General features: G+C 41.8%; 1 protein-coding gene across 1 annotated transcript in view; it reads left to right on the forward strand.

Moving 5' to 3' along the window:
• UNC13A (unc-13 homolog A) overlaps positions 1 to 20003 on the forward strand; it is a 5702976-nt gene that overhangs the window by 4260236 nt on the left and 1422737 nt on the right. Inside the window, exon 24 of the mRNA XM_044054109.1 lies at positions 6685 to 6774. Coding sequence (XP_043910044.1) covers positions 6685 to 6774 — 90 coding nt within the window. The remainder of the gene's footprint in view (positions 1 to 6684; positions 6775 to 20003) is intronic.

The following is a 20003-nucleotide window of genomic DNA, read 5'->3' on the forward strand; positions in this document are numbered from 1 at the left end:
TCACCTAGTGTGGATGTAGATGCCCCTGTCCTAGTGAAGCCATCATGTTTCTCTTATAGTTTGTTTCCAACAATGGGCCAAGGCTGGTTATCAAACTGTCATACTTTTTTGGACTAATACCAGTCAGTAACAGAGCTTGACAAAACTTTTTAGCAGTGGTGTGTTGAAGAACAATTCCTCTTGGAGATGTAAATTGTTTGTCTGCTGATAGTATACGAGTATGGCTGAAAATTCAACACTTTTTTCAAGAAAAGGATGTTCTGAATCATCTGGCTCTGGTAATGCTTGTAAGTCCCTCTACAAAATGTGCAAAACATTGACCAGAACATCAAAAAAAAAAAAAAATACTTCCAAAACTTTCTTGAAAGCTTTCTCTCCAATAATAAGCCGTTCTAGAAAGAAATAAATGTGCTGCTAAAAGGGGAATCTGGTAAGAATGTAGGACTATTTGCACACTCACCAGGAATGATTTTGCCACATACTTTAGGACTTCATTAAACACTCCTTGCACCCATTCATCCAGATCTCCACCTGGCCTTTGTATCAGCCTGCAGAATATTTTTTCTTTCCAACCTCCTTCCCATAGTACTGTCTTCAAACTGTCACTCACCATGAAATGACATGGAGCAGCTGGAACAGACTACATCCCTCTGTATTCCTGGGTAATGGCTACCAACCAAGATGGAAACTCATCACATTCCTGAGATGCTCCTTAATCGAAGTCAGCATCCAATGACTATGAAAAAAATGCCCACACTACCCCCTTTCCTAAAAGAATACAAAAGGATGTTGTCAAAATTTATTGTCACGTCTCTGTACTGAACCGTCTTGCAAAACTGCGTTAAAACATTGTGCATCTACAATGTACTGATGTCAGACACTGATTTTTGGGGTAGAGACTGCACTGGTCTGTCTTTCAAACTGAGTTCTGACTGCCATGATAAAATGTCAGTTTACGTGCTTTCTTTCTGTGAACTTCAACAAGGCATTTGCTACTAGCTGTCATACCTTGCTCCTTGACTGATTAGCCCACTTTGTTTTAATATCTCGTGATGTCAATTAGTTTACCAGCTACCTACCAGGAAGTGTTTTGCTGTTTGCAAAAGGGATCTTCTGAAATCTTCCAAAAATTCCAGGAAAAGGAAAAGATAATACATGATTTCTCCTATTCTAAGGTTCCAGATGAACTCTTCCTTCAAATCTGGTCCTATCTACCATAAAGGTCAAAAATCCCAACAGACAGGGAAGACATTCTCCAAGAAAAGTATCAAGTGAATCCTACATTCAACTTTAAGGGATCCTTTGCAGACAAAAACTTCATCTTATAACTGCCTTTTCCTTCTGTCAACCCCTCCCAATCTTCCAGGAAAACATTCTTTTTTTCTTCATCTTTGAAGAATAATAACATCAGACATTTGGGTTCTGAACATCATTCAAAATGGGATCAAATGTCTCTGAAATTCCCCTCCAGCTCCAGAAAGGGCCCTCAAACCAAAAATACCTCACCAAGTTCTTCTAGTCTTACATAAATTATTCCTCCAGGGGATAATGGACCTGGTCTTTGTCCATCAAAAAGAAAGGGATTTTGTTCCAGACTTTTCCTAGTATGAAGAAAAGAAGGGACATGGAGACACATTCTGGACTTACCCCCCCCCCCCCCAACATCATTTCTGAATATATCAAAATTCAAAATTGTATCTCTCCAAATGTCGCTTTCTTTGATTTTCCCCCAGACTTAGTTAGTTACCTTGTATTTGAAGGACACCTACCGTCACATTCCTATTCCTCCGAATCACAGAAAGGCTTTAAGATTTTGTGCTTTGGGGTATCATTTTCAATTTTCTGCTATGCCGTTTGGTTCTTCTGCGGCACTGAGAGTTTTCACAAAACCCCTGTCCCTGGTGGTAGCATTATGCAGACTCCAAAGTATCCACATTTACCCTCAGACATCTTCTGATCCAGATCACTTCAGTTCAAAACAATTACAGGATTTACAATTTACAGTCTGTCTTCCCCATTCATGTAGGCTTCATACTAACCTTGAAGAAGTCTACCCTTCAGTCTTCTCAAACCTGGTATTCCTGGCATGTCTGCAGGATATTTTCTGCATGATAGCTTCCCTCCAATGGGAAAAAAATAGTGTCTGACATCTTACTTTCTCTCCCTCTTAAAGGTGGCAGTAACAGGCGTTGACTGAGGTTTCTCTTTTGGGGATAAATTCTTGGCTAAGCTTGTAAGGACACCAGGATCATTAGTCTAGTAACCTCCTATGATCTGCAAGGGAAATTTTGAGAGCTCTGCGGTACATGGCATCAACAACCTAGATGATTAATTTTACCACACTAAATGAGAAAGAGTCATTGCCTTTGAAATCAGGTTGGGCACAACATTGCCATCCCACCTCTTTCTGAACTCTTTCTTGCCTTTTGTAAAGAAAGAAATATATTGATTGATAAACTAGATAACACTCAATCATGTTTTCCCTTTCTGGTTCCTTCTCCCCTCCAAGGCTCAACAGATGCTTGAAACCTTACCCGGGGAGTATTTCCAATTGTCATGAAAGTTCAAGCAAGACAAGTGCAAGCACATAAACATACATGAGTTGAAAGTCTTAATCTTTGCCTTACAGACTCTTCACCATCTACTCCAGGACCATTGAGTCCTAACAGACAAAAACAAAAATGAGATGAAAGTTTCAGTCTTTGCCTTACAGATTCTTTACCAAGGCAATTGAAAGCCCTAATAGGCAATACCACTGTCATGAGGTGTATCAACAAACAAGGGTGAACAAAGTCTTACTATCTCTGCATGCTAATCATGATTGCTTGGGATATTGGTACTCACTACAGTCTCTTTCTCCAAGCTACTTGCATCCCATCAGGGATGACTTTACTAGTAGATTATCTGAGAAGATTTTAAGCGGGTCTATATTAGAACATCGACTTTTTAAAATATTGAATGTTCTAATATCGACCCCTATTCAGCGAACGCTGACAATATCGAACATGCAGAAAAGCAAATTTGTTCCCAGGGAAAAAATTTGCTGTTCCAACACACATACACACAACACAAGCACACCAAACAAACAGCAATTCACACACATGCACCTAAAATCCTACATCTAACCCTACACTAAATTGTACATACACCATTAGCTATCCACTTACCTTGACCCAATCCCTAACCCTAAGGTTCGTCACTATCGCACACTCACCTCACCCGTGCCCTAACCCTAACTCACCTACCCCACCCTAACCCTCACATCCGCACAATCACACACTTACCTGACCCACACCCTAACCCTAACTCATCTACCCCGCACCCTAACCCTTACGTCCACACAATCGCACACTTACCTGATCCTGACCCGTAACTTTCCACCACAGTGCTGAAAATAGTGAAGCCACAGGAATGACCAACCAAATTCCTTCCCTAGGAAGAAATTTGGTGTTCTGCAGCTTCAGTATTTTCAGCGTTCACTGAATAGGGGTTGATATTAGGACATTCGAAGTTGTGAAACTTCTGTGTTCCAGTATAGACTCATTCTAGGCATACCCTTATAAATAAATGCTGAACAGAGAAATCTTCCTTTGAATTATCCATCAGTGGAGAATTTCATAGGTAGGTCTCTTTGCCGCCACTCTGACCAGACAGCTCAGACTGTTCTACTCCAGAATTCCATGCAGGAAAACATAGGAAATGGATACCTTATCAGTCTAAGGGAAAGGGAAATTCTCTCATTCCAAAAGTACTTCTGAAGATTCAGATACTTGGTGACTCCCTTAGCCCAGACACCATTTGTTCTCCCTTCTTTTTCATCTAACAATGGACAGTCACCACAAGTTACCCCACAGGATGTTCCAGCTCACACAGCAAAAGGGCTTTCACATTCATTCCGGTCTAAAAACTCTGAATTTGGCAGTTCAGGTGATATGCTTTTAATTCTCTTCAGGCACCTTTACTCCAATAGCTTGATGCAAGTAATAAAGGAGGTGAGGTAACCTGCTACAAAAAAAAAAAAAAACTATATCTGCAAATAGAACAAATTTTCTTTGTGGTGCCACAACACAGAATAAGACCCTTATCAGTAGGGTATTGCCATTACCCTTAAATATATGTGGGAGAAGCTTAATTCAGGCTAGCATACTCCTCTTACACAGAGGGTATCTTTTAACAGACTAATTCTTAATTTATGCAGAAGGTTGTGTCAGCAGTATCCCTGAACTACTCCATTCCGCCGTCTGTTTTCTATCCAAAGTACTAAAATGAAAGGGAACACCTGTTAAGCTGGGTGTATACAGATAATTAAGTTGCTTCTTCGAGAAACTGCATTTCTTCAAGAATACAGATCAGCATTTTGTCTTCATCAGGATGGGAAAGGAAGACTTGCATGTTAGCAAACAAATATTTTCAAAGTGTTTAGCCTGCTTTATTACCATAATTTTCTAACAGAACTAGAATAATCTTTTGGAAGACACTTATGGAGCTCCCTCTACTAAAGGAGAAGCAGTGTCAGCAGCTTAATTTAGACATGTGCCTGCCCAAGATATTTTTGAGATACTGGCATATTGTTTACTGCCTACACCTTAGCAAACACTACATATTTGAGGGGTAGAGTCCTGTTCTACAGGGATATTCTAACTGTCACTTTTCATGTGTAAACAGCTACTGCTTTGTTGCTACCCAGATAAAATGGCTTACTGTTAAAGTGCTCTTTTATGAAGAACCTGGTACAGTTATGCAAGGTGTTTGCTGTTAAGATTAGATTAGCAGTGCAGAAACTGTTTCATTTAACCTCACCAGTAAGACAAATTATGTTCAGCTGAATGTGCAAACCTGCAATATTTAGGATAGGGACTATCCTGTCTGATTCCATTAAAACAACAATAAATAAACCTGGCAAAAATAAGGAAGTAGGCTAATATAAGACTTGTCTGAAGAGAGGAAGTTATTGAATATGTTTTAGTTAGGTTTCTGTTCTTTCAAGGTGTCATGCCCATGCACTGGCCCAGTAATCAAGGAGCCTCAATCCTCACCACTAGCACCAGTGAGGGGCATGCACATTGGGAAGGTTAACAAGTACACACACACAGTAAAGTACAATTTCCCTTAAGAGCACACATAGATCAATGTGAGTTGGGGCTGGTTTCTCCCTTTCTCTCCAGATCCCCACTAAGACTCCCCACTGGTACAGCTATAGGGTACAGGTCTCAGCCTAGTGGTCAAGCTAAAACCTCCAGCACCCTCTCTGTCTAACCAGTGCTTCATGTCCCTGCCCAAGTAGCTGACACACACACACTTTGAGATATGGGTTATATAGAAACACACAGACACTCCTGGGGAAGCTGGCACAGGTTCTCCAGCTGTCCCCCCTTCTCTGCCCAGGCTATAAGGTAGAAATCACTGTCACCAACCACTAATATCAACAATTAATAAGGCCCTTAACAAAGGGTGTCCAATTTTACTGTGCAGTATTATTATTATCCAATTAGTAAGTATGACTAATAGCAAGGCTTATTTGAGTGGCTTGAACAGTATCACTATATACATGCAATGTATTCTAGAGCTTAAATTATCTCCTAAAACAGCCACAGTTGAAAGGTTTAAAAATATTTAATAATAAATAATAAAAACACAACACAAATCTCCTCAATTCAACACAGTGCTAGTCAAGAGTTCAGACATCACAGGAAAATGCTTAAAATAATACTGTAGAATAGTCTGACATAAATATAGAAAACAGCTAGTCTAATCTTACTATTTTCTATTTATTTCTAAGAGAAACAATGTTCTAAATAACTTACATACACAAAGACCAAAGGCAGAGTATTGGTGAGAAGATGTGTTCAGGTTCAGACAAAATCTAAAATGCTCTGATTCTCTCTCTCTCTGCGAAAGTCATAAATTGATAATACATCACTGCTGACTCATTTTAGATTACATCATTCATAACAGTTCTGATTTAGCTTCCCAGGCTAACAGAAACTCAAAATTTACATTTCTTTTTGTAATCTACACCTGCAGGAGGCCACAGCAATAAAATACATTATATATGTAAAATCCAGCAATTAACTCTGGTCTCAAAACAATAGAAAGAATTTGCTGGTCCAGACATCTCCGAGTTTGAGATCAGTCATACAGTGCTTGCCTTATCAGCTTTCTTCCAGCAGAGTGCAATGTGGTTACAGTTTGTTTGTGTGCTCAGTACAACATATAATTTAATCATAACATATAGTTCTCTTTTACATTTGTAAACCCAGCCTGTGAATTATATTAATATTTACAAATCACATAGAATTATTTACAAGATTCTATCTGGCTGGGCTGGCAGCCTTTCAGTTTTTCACACAGAACAACTGCCATGGTTAAAAAAGTGAAGTTGATTATTTTTATAGTTGCATTTACTGTTTTGATTGCTACATAATTTGGTTGCAACTTTGCAGTTTGTTTGTGTGTGAGGTTATACTTCTAATAATTACTGCTGTTCATCGATATTAATAAAAATCTTTTTAGAGGATCCATGTGAATATGGGTTTCAGCACCTTAGTATGTTACCACAGCTGTAGATAATTTCAAAAAAGTAATTAGTGGCCAATAGTGCCCAACAATGTCATCCTAGATATTTTCCAGTATAAAAACTCAGGGTTAAGTGAAATAACTGCTATTGTTTTTTATTTGCAACAGAATAACTTTCCAGCCAGCAGTCCAGAGAGGCTGCAGGATTTGAAGTCAACAGTGGATCTTTTGACCAGTATTACATTTTTCAGGATGAAGGTAAGACACAATGTCAACATTGTTAGTACTGTGTTTATTAGTCTAGGAATATTACCACCGAAAAAATCCACACTATGTCATTGTGCCTATCGCTGAATGTGACTCTGGTGATAGTGATCTTTACAACATGTTTCTGAAGTTCATTATATGTTTAACAGCATAATTATTTTGTGTTTCATTCTGCAGATGGGCTACATAAAATAAAACATTTGCATGAATATTCCTGCGATGTTCTTCATCTCACATTGCTGCAGTCCTTACACTTGGGTAGTCCGCTGTCCTCGGTCGGCCCGAATATCAAAGTATAAGGCTGACGTCGGTCAAGGCGCATTTGATTGACATCAGGACGTCAGGGTACAAATGCACATGACCGACGTCATATCCTCAGTCTTTTTTGCCGCATGGTCCGATGCAGAAGCAGCATTGCAAGTGCCGGTTGGCGTTCTGAGATTTTTCAAGTTTGAAGTTTCAGACCGAGTTCAAAGTTGGCTAAGTACCCCGTTGGGGAATATTTTCATTTTTTCTTGCCTCAGTGATTTACCGGATGTCAGAAAAAGTCAATAATTGTATTTCTTGTGGGAAACAGATACCGCATAGAGATTATCATACTTTGTGTATTCCTTGCTTAGGGCCTGAGCACGACGTTGTTGGCTGTCGCTCTTGTGCTAGATTTAATAAACGCACTATAAAGAGAAGGTTGGATTGTGCAAGGTTAGTCTTTGGGAAGCGGTGTAATTATAAAATGCCGCCGGATGCTCCGACGCCCGCTTCTTCGAAGAAGCGCAAGGACAAGGCAGTTAAGCCTAGGCTAGAAGAACCGTCGGTACTGGACGCCGGTTCTTTGGAGGTGTCGGTGGAGCCGGTGGCTCCGCCGGAGGTTTCTTTGTGTTCCCAGGGTGAGACCTTATTATTGCAGGATGTGGCCTCTCAGGAGGCAAGTCAGGCTGAGGGGGCTTCTCAGGTTACTATTCTCCCCTCCCTTCCTAGGGTGGCTAGGCCCTCTTCTTCTGTTTCAAAGGCTTCTCCCAGGGGTAGGCCAGGTTTGGCTTCAGTTGGTGTTACCCCTAGCTCTTCAGGTACTGTGCCCAAGAAGCATATGCTTAAAATGGCAGAAGATTTGATTACTTTAATTAGGGTTCTATGCCCCCTCCTGATAAGAGACCTAGGTTGGAGCCTGAGCTGGGGGGTTTGGAGCAGGCTTCGGATGTTTCAGAGTCTTCGGCTGAAGACTTGCAGGAGTACTCTCCTTATTCCGATTCTGATCTGGATGATTCTACTCCTTCTGCTTCTCCTCCTGAGGATTTTTCTTTTTCAGAAACTCTTCATTCCATGAGGGAGCATTTTAAGTGGGAAGGTCAGGACTTCTCTGATTCCAGGAAAAGGCTTAGGGAATTTTTGTTTTTACCCCAGCATAGGCCTTTGGCTATACCTCCTGTTTTGGATGTAGTAGAAGATGTTTTTGCAGAGGCTTCTCTTAATCCTGATTCTTTGCCTCCTGCTCCTGTTAAGCCGGATAGGTATTACAGGGTGCCTGAAGCTCATAAGTATCTTTTTAAGAGTCCTAGGGCTGACCCAGAAACTGTTAGTCAGGGGCCTATAGGTGTTAAGGCTTCTGTTGTTAAGAATCAGGTTCCTGCAGACAAAGAGGCTAGGGCCTTGGATAGATGGGGAAAGAAAGTTTATACTTCTTCCACTCTTGCTATGAGGGCTTTGAATTGCCAGTTCCACATGTTGAAATACCAGAACTATCTCCTTTCACAATTAAAGTCTAAGGTTGATGCTCTGGCAGTAGGTATTGATTGTAAAGAGTTGCAAGATTTAGTGCATGTTTCTGAACAGGTGGGTAAGCATTCTTTGCAATGTGGTTTTGATGCTGTACAGGCCTCGTCTAGGGTGGCTGCCACTGGGTCAGTTCTTCGCAGGCACGCCTGGCTAAGGGATCAAAATTTGTCTGAACATGTTAAAACAAGGATTTTAGATGCTCCTTTACAATCTGATGTGTTGTTTGGTCCTCCTGTTGAGGCAGTTTTAAAGAAAATGGAAGACAAGGCTAAGTCTATGCAGACTGTTAAAGATTTTTTGCAGGTCCAGCCTCCAAAGTTTAGTAGAAATTGGCCTACTAAGGGGTGGACGTATCCTTCTTATGATTCCCAGTCTAGGGGTAGATCTAGACGTGGTAGGGGCAGAGCTCAGGGCTCTTTCAGGCCTAGAACAGGGAGTTCTCCTGCACAGTCTTCGGTGAGGGCAGGGGTCAGTCCTTTCGTAAACAGACCCAATGACCTACCTTTTCAGCTGCCAGAGCCTTCTCGTCTGGCAGCACCTTTGGGAGGAAGGTTGGCACTTTTCAAAGAAAATTGGAGTTTAATTACCCAAGACAGATGGTTATTGAATATCATACACCACAGTTACAGGTTTTATTTCCATACCTTGCCTCCTTTCAAAGGCATGCCAGACATTCCTCCTCAACAAAGAATAGAGGCTCACAAGCAAATTTCTCTGTTACTCCAAATAGGGGCCATACAGCCGGTCCCTATGCCAGAAGTGGGCCTAGGATTTTACTCTCGCCTGTTCCTAGTAACAAAGAAGGGGAACACGTGGAGACCAATTTTGGATTTATCTACCCTCAACACTTATCTGGACATTCCCAAGTTCAAAATGTTGACGTTACAGCAGCTTTTACCTCTGCTGGGCAAAGATCATTGGATGGTAACTTTGGATCTCAAGGAGGCTTACCTTCATGTTCCTATCAGACTAAGTTGCAGGAAGTATCTGCGTTTTCGAGCTGGGACTTCTCACTATCAGTTCTCTGCATTGCCCTTTGGCTTATCTACTGCCCAGAGTATTCACGAAAGTTCTGGCTCCAGTGATAGCTTTCTTCAGGTTAAAAGGAATACAGATCTATCCTTATTTGGACGACTGCCTGATTTTGGCCCAAGGAAGGGAAGAGCTTCTTCATCATTTGGAATATGTGATAGCAGTGCTAAGATGCCTGGGGTATTCTGTGAACGAAATAAAGTCCAGTCTAGTACCCTCTCAGGACATGTGCTTTCTGGGTGTGAGACTGAATACAGCATCCCAGATGGCCTTTCTAACCAAGGACAAACAAAAGAGTCTATCCCTTTACTTCTGTCAACTATCTCATCAGTCCGTGCTGACTGCAAGGACAGTCCTTCAAGCATTAAGGTTCATGGCATCTTGTATTCTGGTGCTTCCCAATGCCAAACTGCATATGAGGAAGCTACAATGGTATCTCAAAAATGTATGGACACAGCACTGCCAGGATCTGGACACTGTCATTCAAATAATACTTTGCATTCAAAAGGAATTTTTATGGTGGGCTCAGGAATGTCACCTAAACAAGGGACTCTCTGTGACCCGGCCAGAGGCGAGTCAGATTTTAACGACAGATGCCTCAGACAAAGCTTGGGGAGCTCATCTACATGGAAAGTGGATACAAAACAAGTGGCCTGCCAGACTACAACATCTACATATCAACATGAAGGAGATGTTAGCAGTCCAGTTTGCATTAATAGCTTTCACGGAATTACTTCTTCCAGGGCAGGTGTTGATTCTAACAGACAACACAGCTGTCATGTGGTACATCAACAAGCAAGGGGGAATGCATTCTTATCCTCTATGCAGGCAAGCAATGATGTTGTGGGAGACTGCTCTCAGTTTACAGCTCAATCTTCAGGCAAGGTTTCTGCCAGGAGCACAGAACTCCTTAGCAGATGTGTTGAGCAGACGAATTATGGATCCCCACGAGTGGAAATTGGATCCTCAAGTATTTCAGAAATTGACAGTGTCATGGGGAACTCCAGACATAGATCTGTTCGCTTCTCCACTAAACCATCAGCTGCCAATGTTTTGCACAAAAAGGTTTCATCCCACAGCTTGGAAAGTGGATGCTCTTTCTTTCAATTGGAGCAATCTTCATGTGTATGCCTTTCCTCCTCTGCCTCTCCTCCCAAAGGTACTTCTAAAGGTCAGACAGGACAAGCCAAGGATGATTTTAATAGCTCCAGATTGGCCTCGACAGCACTGGTACCCATTACTGAGAAGTCTGGTACGGAAGCCTCCATGGCCTTTGCCTTCAATTCCACACCTGTTGTCACAGGAGGACAGCCATTTGCTGAATGTCAAACTTCACTCTCTGCACCTAACAGCCTGGCATATTCTGTTTTAAACCATAGAGGGTCTCAACTTCCACAACAAGTTTTGAATGTGATTTTGGAAGCTAGAAGGCCTAGTACAAGGAAAGTGTACGCAGATAAATGGAAGAGATTTTTGTTTTGGAGTGCAGCAAAAGATTTTGATGTTTCTGAGCCTAATTTGAGTGTGGCTCTTCAATATCTTACTGAGTTACTGGACAAGGGTTTGTTTTTCTCTTCTATTAAGGTTCATACTGCAGCAATTTCGGCTCACTATGATTGTGTCCCACCATTGTTTTCTCATCCTTTATTCAAGCAATTTCTTAGAGGGGCAAAGAATATAAGACCCCCACGAAGAGCTCCTACTCCTGCTTGGGATCTCAATTTTGTGTTGGAGAAACTCACTCTACAACCTTTTGAGCCTGCAGCTACTTCTGAGTTGAAATTTTTATCATGGAAGACGGCTTTTTTGTTGGCAATTACCTCTGCAAGAAGGGTTTCTGAATTGCAGGCCCTTATGGCAGTTGAGCCTTTCTTGATTTTCCATAAGGATAGGGTATCATTACGTACTAATCCTTCCTTTATGCCTAAGGTGGTTTCTAGTGTGGCTTTAAACCAAACTATTCATTTGTCTACTTTTTATGCAAATCCCCAAAATAAAGGGGAAAAGATTTTGCACACTTTAGATGTACACAGGCAGTTGCGTTATTATTTGGACAGAAATAAAGGGTTCAGGCAGTCTCAGCAGTTGTTTGTTTCTTTTGCTTTGAGTTCTCAGGGCAAGCCTGTGTCTAAACAAACTATTTCTAAGTGGATTGGGTTTTGCATTGCTTTCTGTTATTCCCATCATGGCAAGGAGGTTCCAGCTGGGATTAGGCCTCATTCCACTAGGGCTACTGCCACTTCAACAGCTTTTTTGAGGGGAGTGGCAACCAAGGATATTTTGGAGGCAGCTACTTGGAGTTCAGTGCATACTTTCTCTAGGCATTATCACCTGCCACTTTACTCTAAATCCAGGGCTGGTTTTGCCACTGCTGTTTTGCAGGGCATGTTGGCAGCTCCTGCTTCCTTGTAGTTAGCCATCCTCCCTTACCTCTCCTTTGGGATTCTACCCAAGTGTAAGGACTGCAGCAATGTGAGATGAAGAACATAGTACAGTTTTGTACCTACCATAAATGTAGATGTTCGAAGATCCACATTGCTGCAGTCCAATTTACACTCCCTCCTTCCCCTCGGTAGTTAGAGGTGGTTGTGTGGGTTGGGTTGTAGATATTGTGTATATTGTATATTTTGTACATATAGTTAGTGCAAGGGTGGTTGGTTGGGTGTTTGCTGTCTTTTGGTTTTGACCTTTATTTTTAGGGTCTTCTGACATCTGGGGCAAGAAAAGACTGAGGATATGACGTCGGTCATGCGCATTTGTACCCTGACGTCCTGATGTCAATCAAATGCGCCTTGACCGACGTCAGCCTTATACTTTGATATTCGGGCCGACCGAGGACAGCGGACTACCCAAGTGTAAGGACTGCAGCAATGTGGATCTTCGAACATCTACATTTATGGTAGGTACAAAACTGTACTTTTTCAGCATGTATGTCAGCTGTAGATTTATAAAACTAGAAAGAAAATTAAAAATCAGCAACATTGTGTGCCCATTGTTAAATAGTGCAATATAAAACCTTCATGTTTCACAGTTTATTATGTGCTGATATGAAATATAACTTGTTTTTTTCCAATTGATTTAAGAGCTGTTGCCAGAAGTTTCCATATTGTAACAGTTATAATCTCAGATCTAATTTATTAAAGGGAAATGCTTCCTCAACTATTTTATTTTTTGCATTGCTTTCTCTCCTTGTTCCTCATTTCTCTTCTTCTCATGGATTCACCACTTCACCGCATACGTTGCATCCAGTGCTAAGTTATATGTATGGATGTATATATATATATATATATATATATATATATATATATATATATATATATATATCCCATTTCTGAATTTTGCTATGTTGGGAGTTGAGCAAGCTGGTTTCATCAAGCCATGGTTTTTGAATACCAGCTCAAAGATTATATATAACCACAAAATAGCGAACGTTATCACAACCATCATGGCAAGGCACATAGAAAATTAAAACATGCTACAAACACTTGAGTTCTTAAAACAGAAAATTTAATAAATGAATGACTTTTAGTTTTAACACCAGTTTTTAGTCATTCATTTATTAAATTTTAGTTTTTAAGAACTCAGGAGTTCATAGTATGTTTTAATTTGATATGTGTCTTGCTGTGCTGGTTGTCATAACATTCGCTATTCTGTAATTATATATACACATACATACATAGACACACAAGTTTTATATATATATATATATATATATATATATATATATGTACTGAATTTAAACAAAACACTCAAATATCGATGGTCATAATGTTGACCAGATAACATTGACTTTGCAAATGTCAAAACATTACTAAACATGCACGAAGTAAAGATCTCAGAGCATGCAAAATTCACATTAAAAAATACAATAAAACATTGTATGTGAAGTTGTTCTGTCTTGCCGTTCATTCTTACAGATGGGTTCGGAGCCGATCCTCGGCTCCGAGTCGGCCTACTACAAAGCTCGAGGTCTTCAGACAGCTCGAGACCAAGTCCCTATCCCATGATGCACCTAAAGTTACCTCAGATCTAGTTTGCCACTGCAATAGATCGGAGGTTGCTTACATAGCTCGGGCTAGTACAATTTTCTTTTCTAAATATTATCTAAATAGCATTGTTATTTCTCTACCTTTAGAGTTCGTCTTTAGTACCTTTAGCTTTTATAACTTTATAGTGTGTATTCCCTTTCCCTTTGGTGTCCTTTTTCATCATTAGATATACCTCTCTTTGGCCTTCATTTTTTTCTATAGGCTTATTATATTTAGAGTAGTTTAAATAGTAGTTTGTGTGCTTTTGAACAGTGACAGTTTTGTCATAGTATTTCGATATATATATATATATATATATATATATATATATATATATATATATATATATATATATATTTAGCTATTTGGAGTGGTTTAAATAAATAGTTAGTGTGTGTGTGTGTGTGTGTGTGTGTGTGTGTGTGTGTGTGTGTGTGTGTGTGTGTGTGTGTGTGTGTGTGTGTGTTTAATAGTGACACTTTGTCACATAATATTTAGCCCATAGTTTTTTTCAGGGCTTATTTAAATAGTTTTGGGTGTGCCTAGTCTTTGTTATACTACAGTAGTTTTTTTTCTATTCTGTATAGTTCATTATGGCTGACCAAAATAGGGATACGCATCCTAAGTCAGATTTTAAAAAATGTCCAAAATGTGGACAGAAAATGTCTGTTACAGATAGCCATGTTAATTGTGTGTATTGTCTGGGAGCCTTGCACCTTCAGAAAAGCTGCTCCATTTGTCATTCCTTTTCTTCCAGGGTTCTTCAGGAGAGAAAGAGAAAGTTAATAGATAGAGGACTTCTCAAACCATCCTTTCAGGAAGCTTTGAGTGACCAGGATAGCTCTAGTAAATCTTCAAAGTCTTCTAAGGCTTCTACTTCTTCGGAAGTAAAAAATTCAAGAAAACCATCGACATCGGCTCCACAGCCCTCGGAGCCAAGTGTCTTGTCTTTTCGGAGCCAGTCCCCAGTCCTGGAACTATTATCCGAGGTACCTAAATGACCATTCCTTCAATCAGTGCCTCCATCCATCCATTCATCCCGGTCCTCGATCAGTCTTTCCGATTTGGATGTGGATCATGTGGTGCAGAAGTTGCTACAGGCACCGGCGTTTGCTAAATATTTATCTGCTCCGACCCAAGTGGCTTTGGAACTGAAGACTGTATTGCCATCAACTTAATTTCCTCCTCTGAGCCATACCGGTCTTTTGAGGCCAGAGGAGTCGGACCTGATGATTGTTGAGCCTTCGGATCCAACTCCTGTTCCAGTGTCATCGGTTCCATTTATTTGGACATCCTTGGTGCTGATTGAGGAGTCTAGGAGCCAACACGCTCTGATCGGGTCCGGGGAGGATAGTCGGACTGACTTGTCGGTTCCAACTTTGCCTCTCGAGGCTTTGGCTGGGATGAGCTCGGCTCCTACCTCTGGTTCAGAACCCACTGTCCCAGTGCCGAGGGGATCGATGGTTTCTTCGGATCCAGCAGTCCCTTCTCATCGGAGCAGAGATGCCTTTGAGGCCATGAGGAGAGTGATGTCTCCCAAAACATCTGCAACTTCAAGTCCAACTACCTCCTTCCCAAAAGTGTCTGTGCCCACTTCTGCCTCACAGATCCTGTCAAAGCGTAGAGACCCTGAGCCTCAGGAAGCCCCACTGGGGGGCCCTGCTCTTCCAAGACCTCACCAGAAGTTCCCACTGATGAGGTTTCCAGGAAGAGAATTTGTAAGAGGAAGCATCTAGACTCCCCACAGGAGTCTCTCACATCAGACACTGACTTAGATGAATCAGAAGGGTCCCCACGGTCCCCCTCTAAAGATATCTCATTTGCTGAGATATTAGAAATCCTTAGGCAGAGGGGTGGCTGGAAGTCCACCAACTGTACTGAAGATGATTGTTCTGAAACCACACAAAAGACCAGTGAAAACAACTCTACTTTCCAAAATAAGAATTTAATAAAAACCTTTAAGTTGTCTCTCCTCTCCTAGTGCCTCGGCTACAAGCTTTTACAGAGTAAAAAAGTGAAGTTCACTCACACAGTCCTTTTATACAGCTGCCATATCAATTAACAATTCATTACATATAAAATCAATTCCTAATTGTTAAGCTAACAATTAACCCATGAAGTTCTGCCAATTGCACTCTTTATTCATTCCTAAAGGCTGCAAAGTTTCATATTTCATTATTAAAATTGTACTGAAGATGAGTTGGTTCTCCTGAAGGCTTTCGGGTCTCAACCCTCCACCTCCTTGTTGTCTCTGCCCTTTGATGAGCTCATGAAGCTGGTCTCACGAAGGGCATGGGAGTCTCCGGACACCATCAAACCTGTCCCTAGAAGGTCCAATAAATTTATTTCTGCCCCCCAGGAAAAGTTTTTCATCACCAAGGGAGTGTCAGTTGATGCCATGGTGGTGGCGACAGCCACCACAAAGGAGATGTCAAAAACTTCTTCATCTGTCCATCCTCCTAACAGAGACACTGGGATCATGGATAGATATGGGAAGCGCACATACAGTTCAGTGACTTTTACCATGCATTCACTGAACTATCTCACTCATTTTACGAGACTTCAAAGAGACCTCCTTAAAGAGCTTGGGAATACTCTTCCGGGTACGGTAGCTGCAGGAGCTTCAGACAAAGTCACCTCCCAGCTCGCTTCCCTCAATTCCATAGTGAACTCGTCCATGTGTCTCATTTCGTATGCAGCTGATGGAGTGAGTAGGGCAGCAGGTACAGGAATTGCTCTCAGGAGACATTCCTAGATGCGCTTGTGTTCCTTCATGGAGCCCTTTAAGTCATCCTTTGTCAACACCCCTTTTGATGGCTCGTCCCTTTTCAGGCCCAAAGTTAAGGAAACTTTGACCAGGTGTGAGGAAGGAAATACTCTGTCTGTTGTCGGAGTCCGTTTTTCCACCCCTACTAGACCCTACCCCAGGGGTCAAAGGGGAAGAAGGATGTGATTCTGTAAAGCCCAAGAAACCCCCTCCAGGGGCAGAGGAGGGGGCAGCAATGGAAGATGCCACCCTCATGGTAGAGGGGGTCCACAAAATCAGGGTGACAGAGATCCGTTCTTTGGAAAGCCCTACCAGCACTTCTGAAAGGAGGCCCAACTATCCTGCTCTGGAGGCAGTCGGGGGTCGCTTATCTTTGTATCCAGATGCCTGGCTCAGAATATCAAATGACAACTGGGTACAAAGTATAGTTTCCAGAGGATACTTCATTCCTTTCGTCAGTCCCCCCTCCATTGACAACAAAAATCCTGGACATTCCACCCAGTTGCAGGGAACAAGCAACATTAGAGTTCCAAACGTTGCTAAGAAAAAGAGTCATCCAACCAGTCCCAACAGACCAGACAGGATCTGGAACTTACTCAAGATTCTTTTTAGTTCCAAAAAAGTCCCCATGGGACTGGAGACCTATTTTGATCTTCAGCAGACTAAACAAATCTGTCAAGAAAGTGAAGTTCCGGATGGTCACACTTCAGTCGATACTTCCCTTTTTAGGGAAAGACAATTTGATGTGCCTGATAGATCTACAGGATGCGTACTACCATATTAAAATGGCCAAACCATCCAGGGACCATCTGCACTTCCGGCTGGGAGCCAATCATTACCAGTTTCGAGCCCTGCCCTTTGGTCTCACTACAGCCCTCAGAGTATTCACCAAATATATGGCAGTGGTCACGGCTCACCTGAGGCATTTAGGATTCCAGGTGTTTCTGTACTTAGATGATTGGCTTCTCACTGCCAGCACCAGCCATCAGCTAACACAAGCCAGGGACACCACTCTTTCTCTCTGCAGTTATCTGGACATTATGATAAATTCAGAAAAATCTGCCTTGTCACCATCGCAACATATCGTTTTTATTGGAGCAGAATTGGACACCACCACCACCACTTTGAGACTTCCAACAAAAAGGGTTTTATTACTCCGTCAGCAGGTTCACATTATCATATCCAAAGACAAGGCTCCAGCATCAGAAGTGCTGAAATTGTTAGGCATGATGGCAGCTGCAATATTTGCGATACTGTTGGGTCACATGCACAAGTGGATTCTGCAATGGCTGTTATTCACTCAATGATCTTACTAAGAGCTCTCAATGTCTCATCTCATAATGATCACAAACACATGCAAAATAGGATCTTCAGTGGTGGTTGACCTCTCTTCATGTAACGATAGGTCGTCCTTTTGTACTACCCCCACCAGCAGCCACAGTGACCACGGACACAGATGCTTCCCTGATAGGGTGGGGGGGGGCATTTTCAGGGAAGAACAGCCCAAGGCACATGGACCAAACAGGAGACATATCTGCATATCAATGTCCTGGAGATGAGAGTGGTACTTTTAGTGTTGCAGTACTTCCAGGACTCTCTTCCTCTGGGAACAATTGCGATTCAGACAGACAACATGTCAGTGGTCTGGTACTTGAACAAACAAGAAGGAGCCAGGTCCTATCCCCTTTGTCCTGAGACCCTATGAGTATGGCAGTGGGTTACATCCACCCAGCGCTTTCTGTTAGCAATGCACATCCCTGGGAAATCCAACATGATAGAAGACAAACTGAGCAGGACAATTTTGTTGCCTCACGAGTGGTCCCTAAAGAAAGAGATAGTGAAAAGAATTTTCTGCATGTGGGGCCAGCCTTGCTGCAACCTTTTTGCCAACCACACAAACATAAAATGCAGAAGCTACTTTGCCCTGATTCCCCCTCTGGGAGAAGCCCCAAGGGATGCACTCGTACACGATTGGCCTCCGGGTCTCCTCTATGCATTCCCACCGATTCCCTTGATACCCAAAGTATTGCAGAAAGCAAAAGCCCTGGGAAGGACCATCATTCTGATAGCACCTCATTAGCTTCGTCAAATTTGGTTCCCCTTCCTTTGACTTCATCAGTTGGAAGACCCTTGGATTCTGGACCCAGTTCCAGATCTTTTGACGCATTCGTCGGGGGATCTTCATCCCTCTCTTCACTCCCTGAAATTGACAGCTTGGCTGCTCCAATTCCCAACATAGCCAGGTTCCATAACCTCTCAAATGAAACACAGCAGATATTGATATCTTCTCATAAGTCCTCTACTAGGAAGCTACATCTTAGCAAATAGAGAAGATTTTCTATATGGGCTTCTCAAAATAACATTGATTCCTACCAAGCCCCTATTGCTTCCATATAAGAGTTCTTGACTATGCTTTTCTATAAAGGAGCTGCAGCAGCAACAGTTCGGGTTCAGCTTGCTGCTATCTCTAATTTCCATCTTGGCTTTGAAGGATTAAACATAATGCCACACAAACTATCCAAAGCCTTTCTCAAAGGGACCTTTCATCTCAGACCACCTGTGAAATCCCCTTATACTCCATGAAATCTAAACTTTATGCTTTCATGCATTATTCTCCCACCTTTCGAGCCAGCTTCATCATGTGATTTGAAATATTTGTCATGGAAGACTATCTTTTTAGTAGCCATCACTTCTGCCCGTAGAGTGTTAGAGCTTCAGGCCTTGTCCATAAAGCCTCCTTATTTGATTTTTCATGCTGACAGAGTGTCCCTGCGAACAAACCCTTCATTTTTACCCAAAGTTTGTACTGAAACTAACCTTAACCAGATCATAGATTTGCCAGTGTTCTTTCCGAAACACACCAACAACTTAGAGTGTATGCTGCACAAGCTTGATGTTCACAGACAGCTCAGATTTTACCTCAATAGAACAAAAGACTTTAGAAAATCTGAACATCTTTTTGTTTCCTTTTCAGATTCCAGAAAAGGTATTCCAGTGGCAAAAACAACACTGTCTAAATGGTTATCTGATTGTATCACATTTACTTATTCAGCTGCTAATCTACCTTTACAACTCAAGATTAAGGCTTATTCTACCAGAGCAGTGTCCACATCTTCTGCCTTTTCTGCTAGGCTTCCTATAGACATTTGTGCAGCAGCTACTTGGTCAAAACCTCATGCCTTTATCACTCATTACATAGTTGACAAGGCCTCCAGGGACAGGGCCTCCTTTGAGTCTACTGTCCTAAAAAACATACCTCCATGAGCCACCCGAGAAAGATGGTGCTTGGGACGCTACCCATCTGTAAGAATGAATGGCGAGATAGAACAACTTCAAATAAAGAAGTTGTGTACTCACCATAATGTTAGTTGTTCATCTTGCCTTCATTCTTACTTCCCACACTCCTTCCCCCTCCAGGGTTTTTCGAGGACCGATATACTAGATTTTTCCTGGTTGCTCAGTCTTTCTATGGGTTTCTCCTAAAGAGGGATAGAATGACACATGGTATTATTATACATAGCAAACAAGATCTGAGGTAACTCTAGGTGCATCATGGGATAAGGACTTGGCCTCGAGCTGTCTGAAGACCTCGAGCTTTGTAGTAGGCCGACTCAGAGCCA

This window comes from Protopterus annectens, chromosome 13.part0 (assembly GCF_019279795.1).
Source record: "Protopterus annectens isolate FY-2018-M chromosome 13.part0, PAN1.0, whole genome shotgun sequence".
Taxonomy (NCBI): domain Eukaryota; kingdom Metazoa; phylum Chordata; order Ceratodontiformes; family Protopteridae; genus Protopterus; species Protopterus annectens.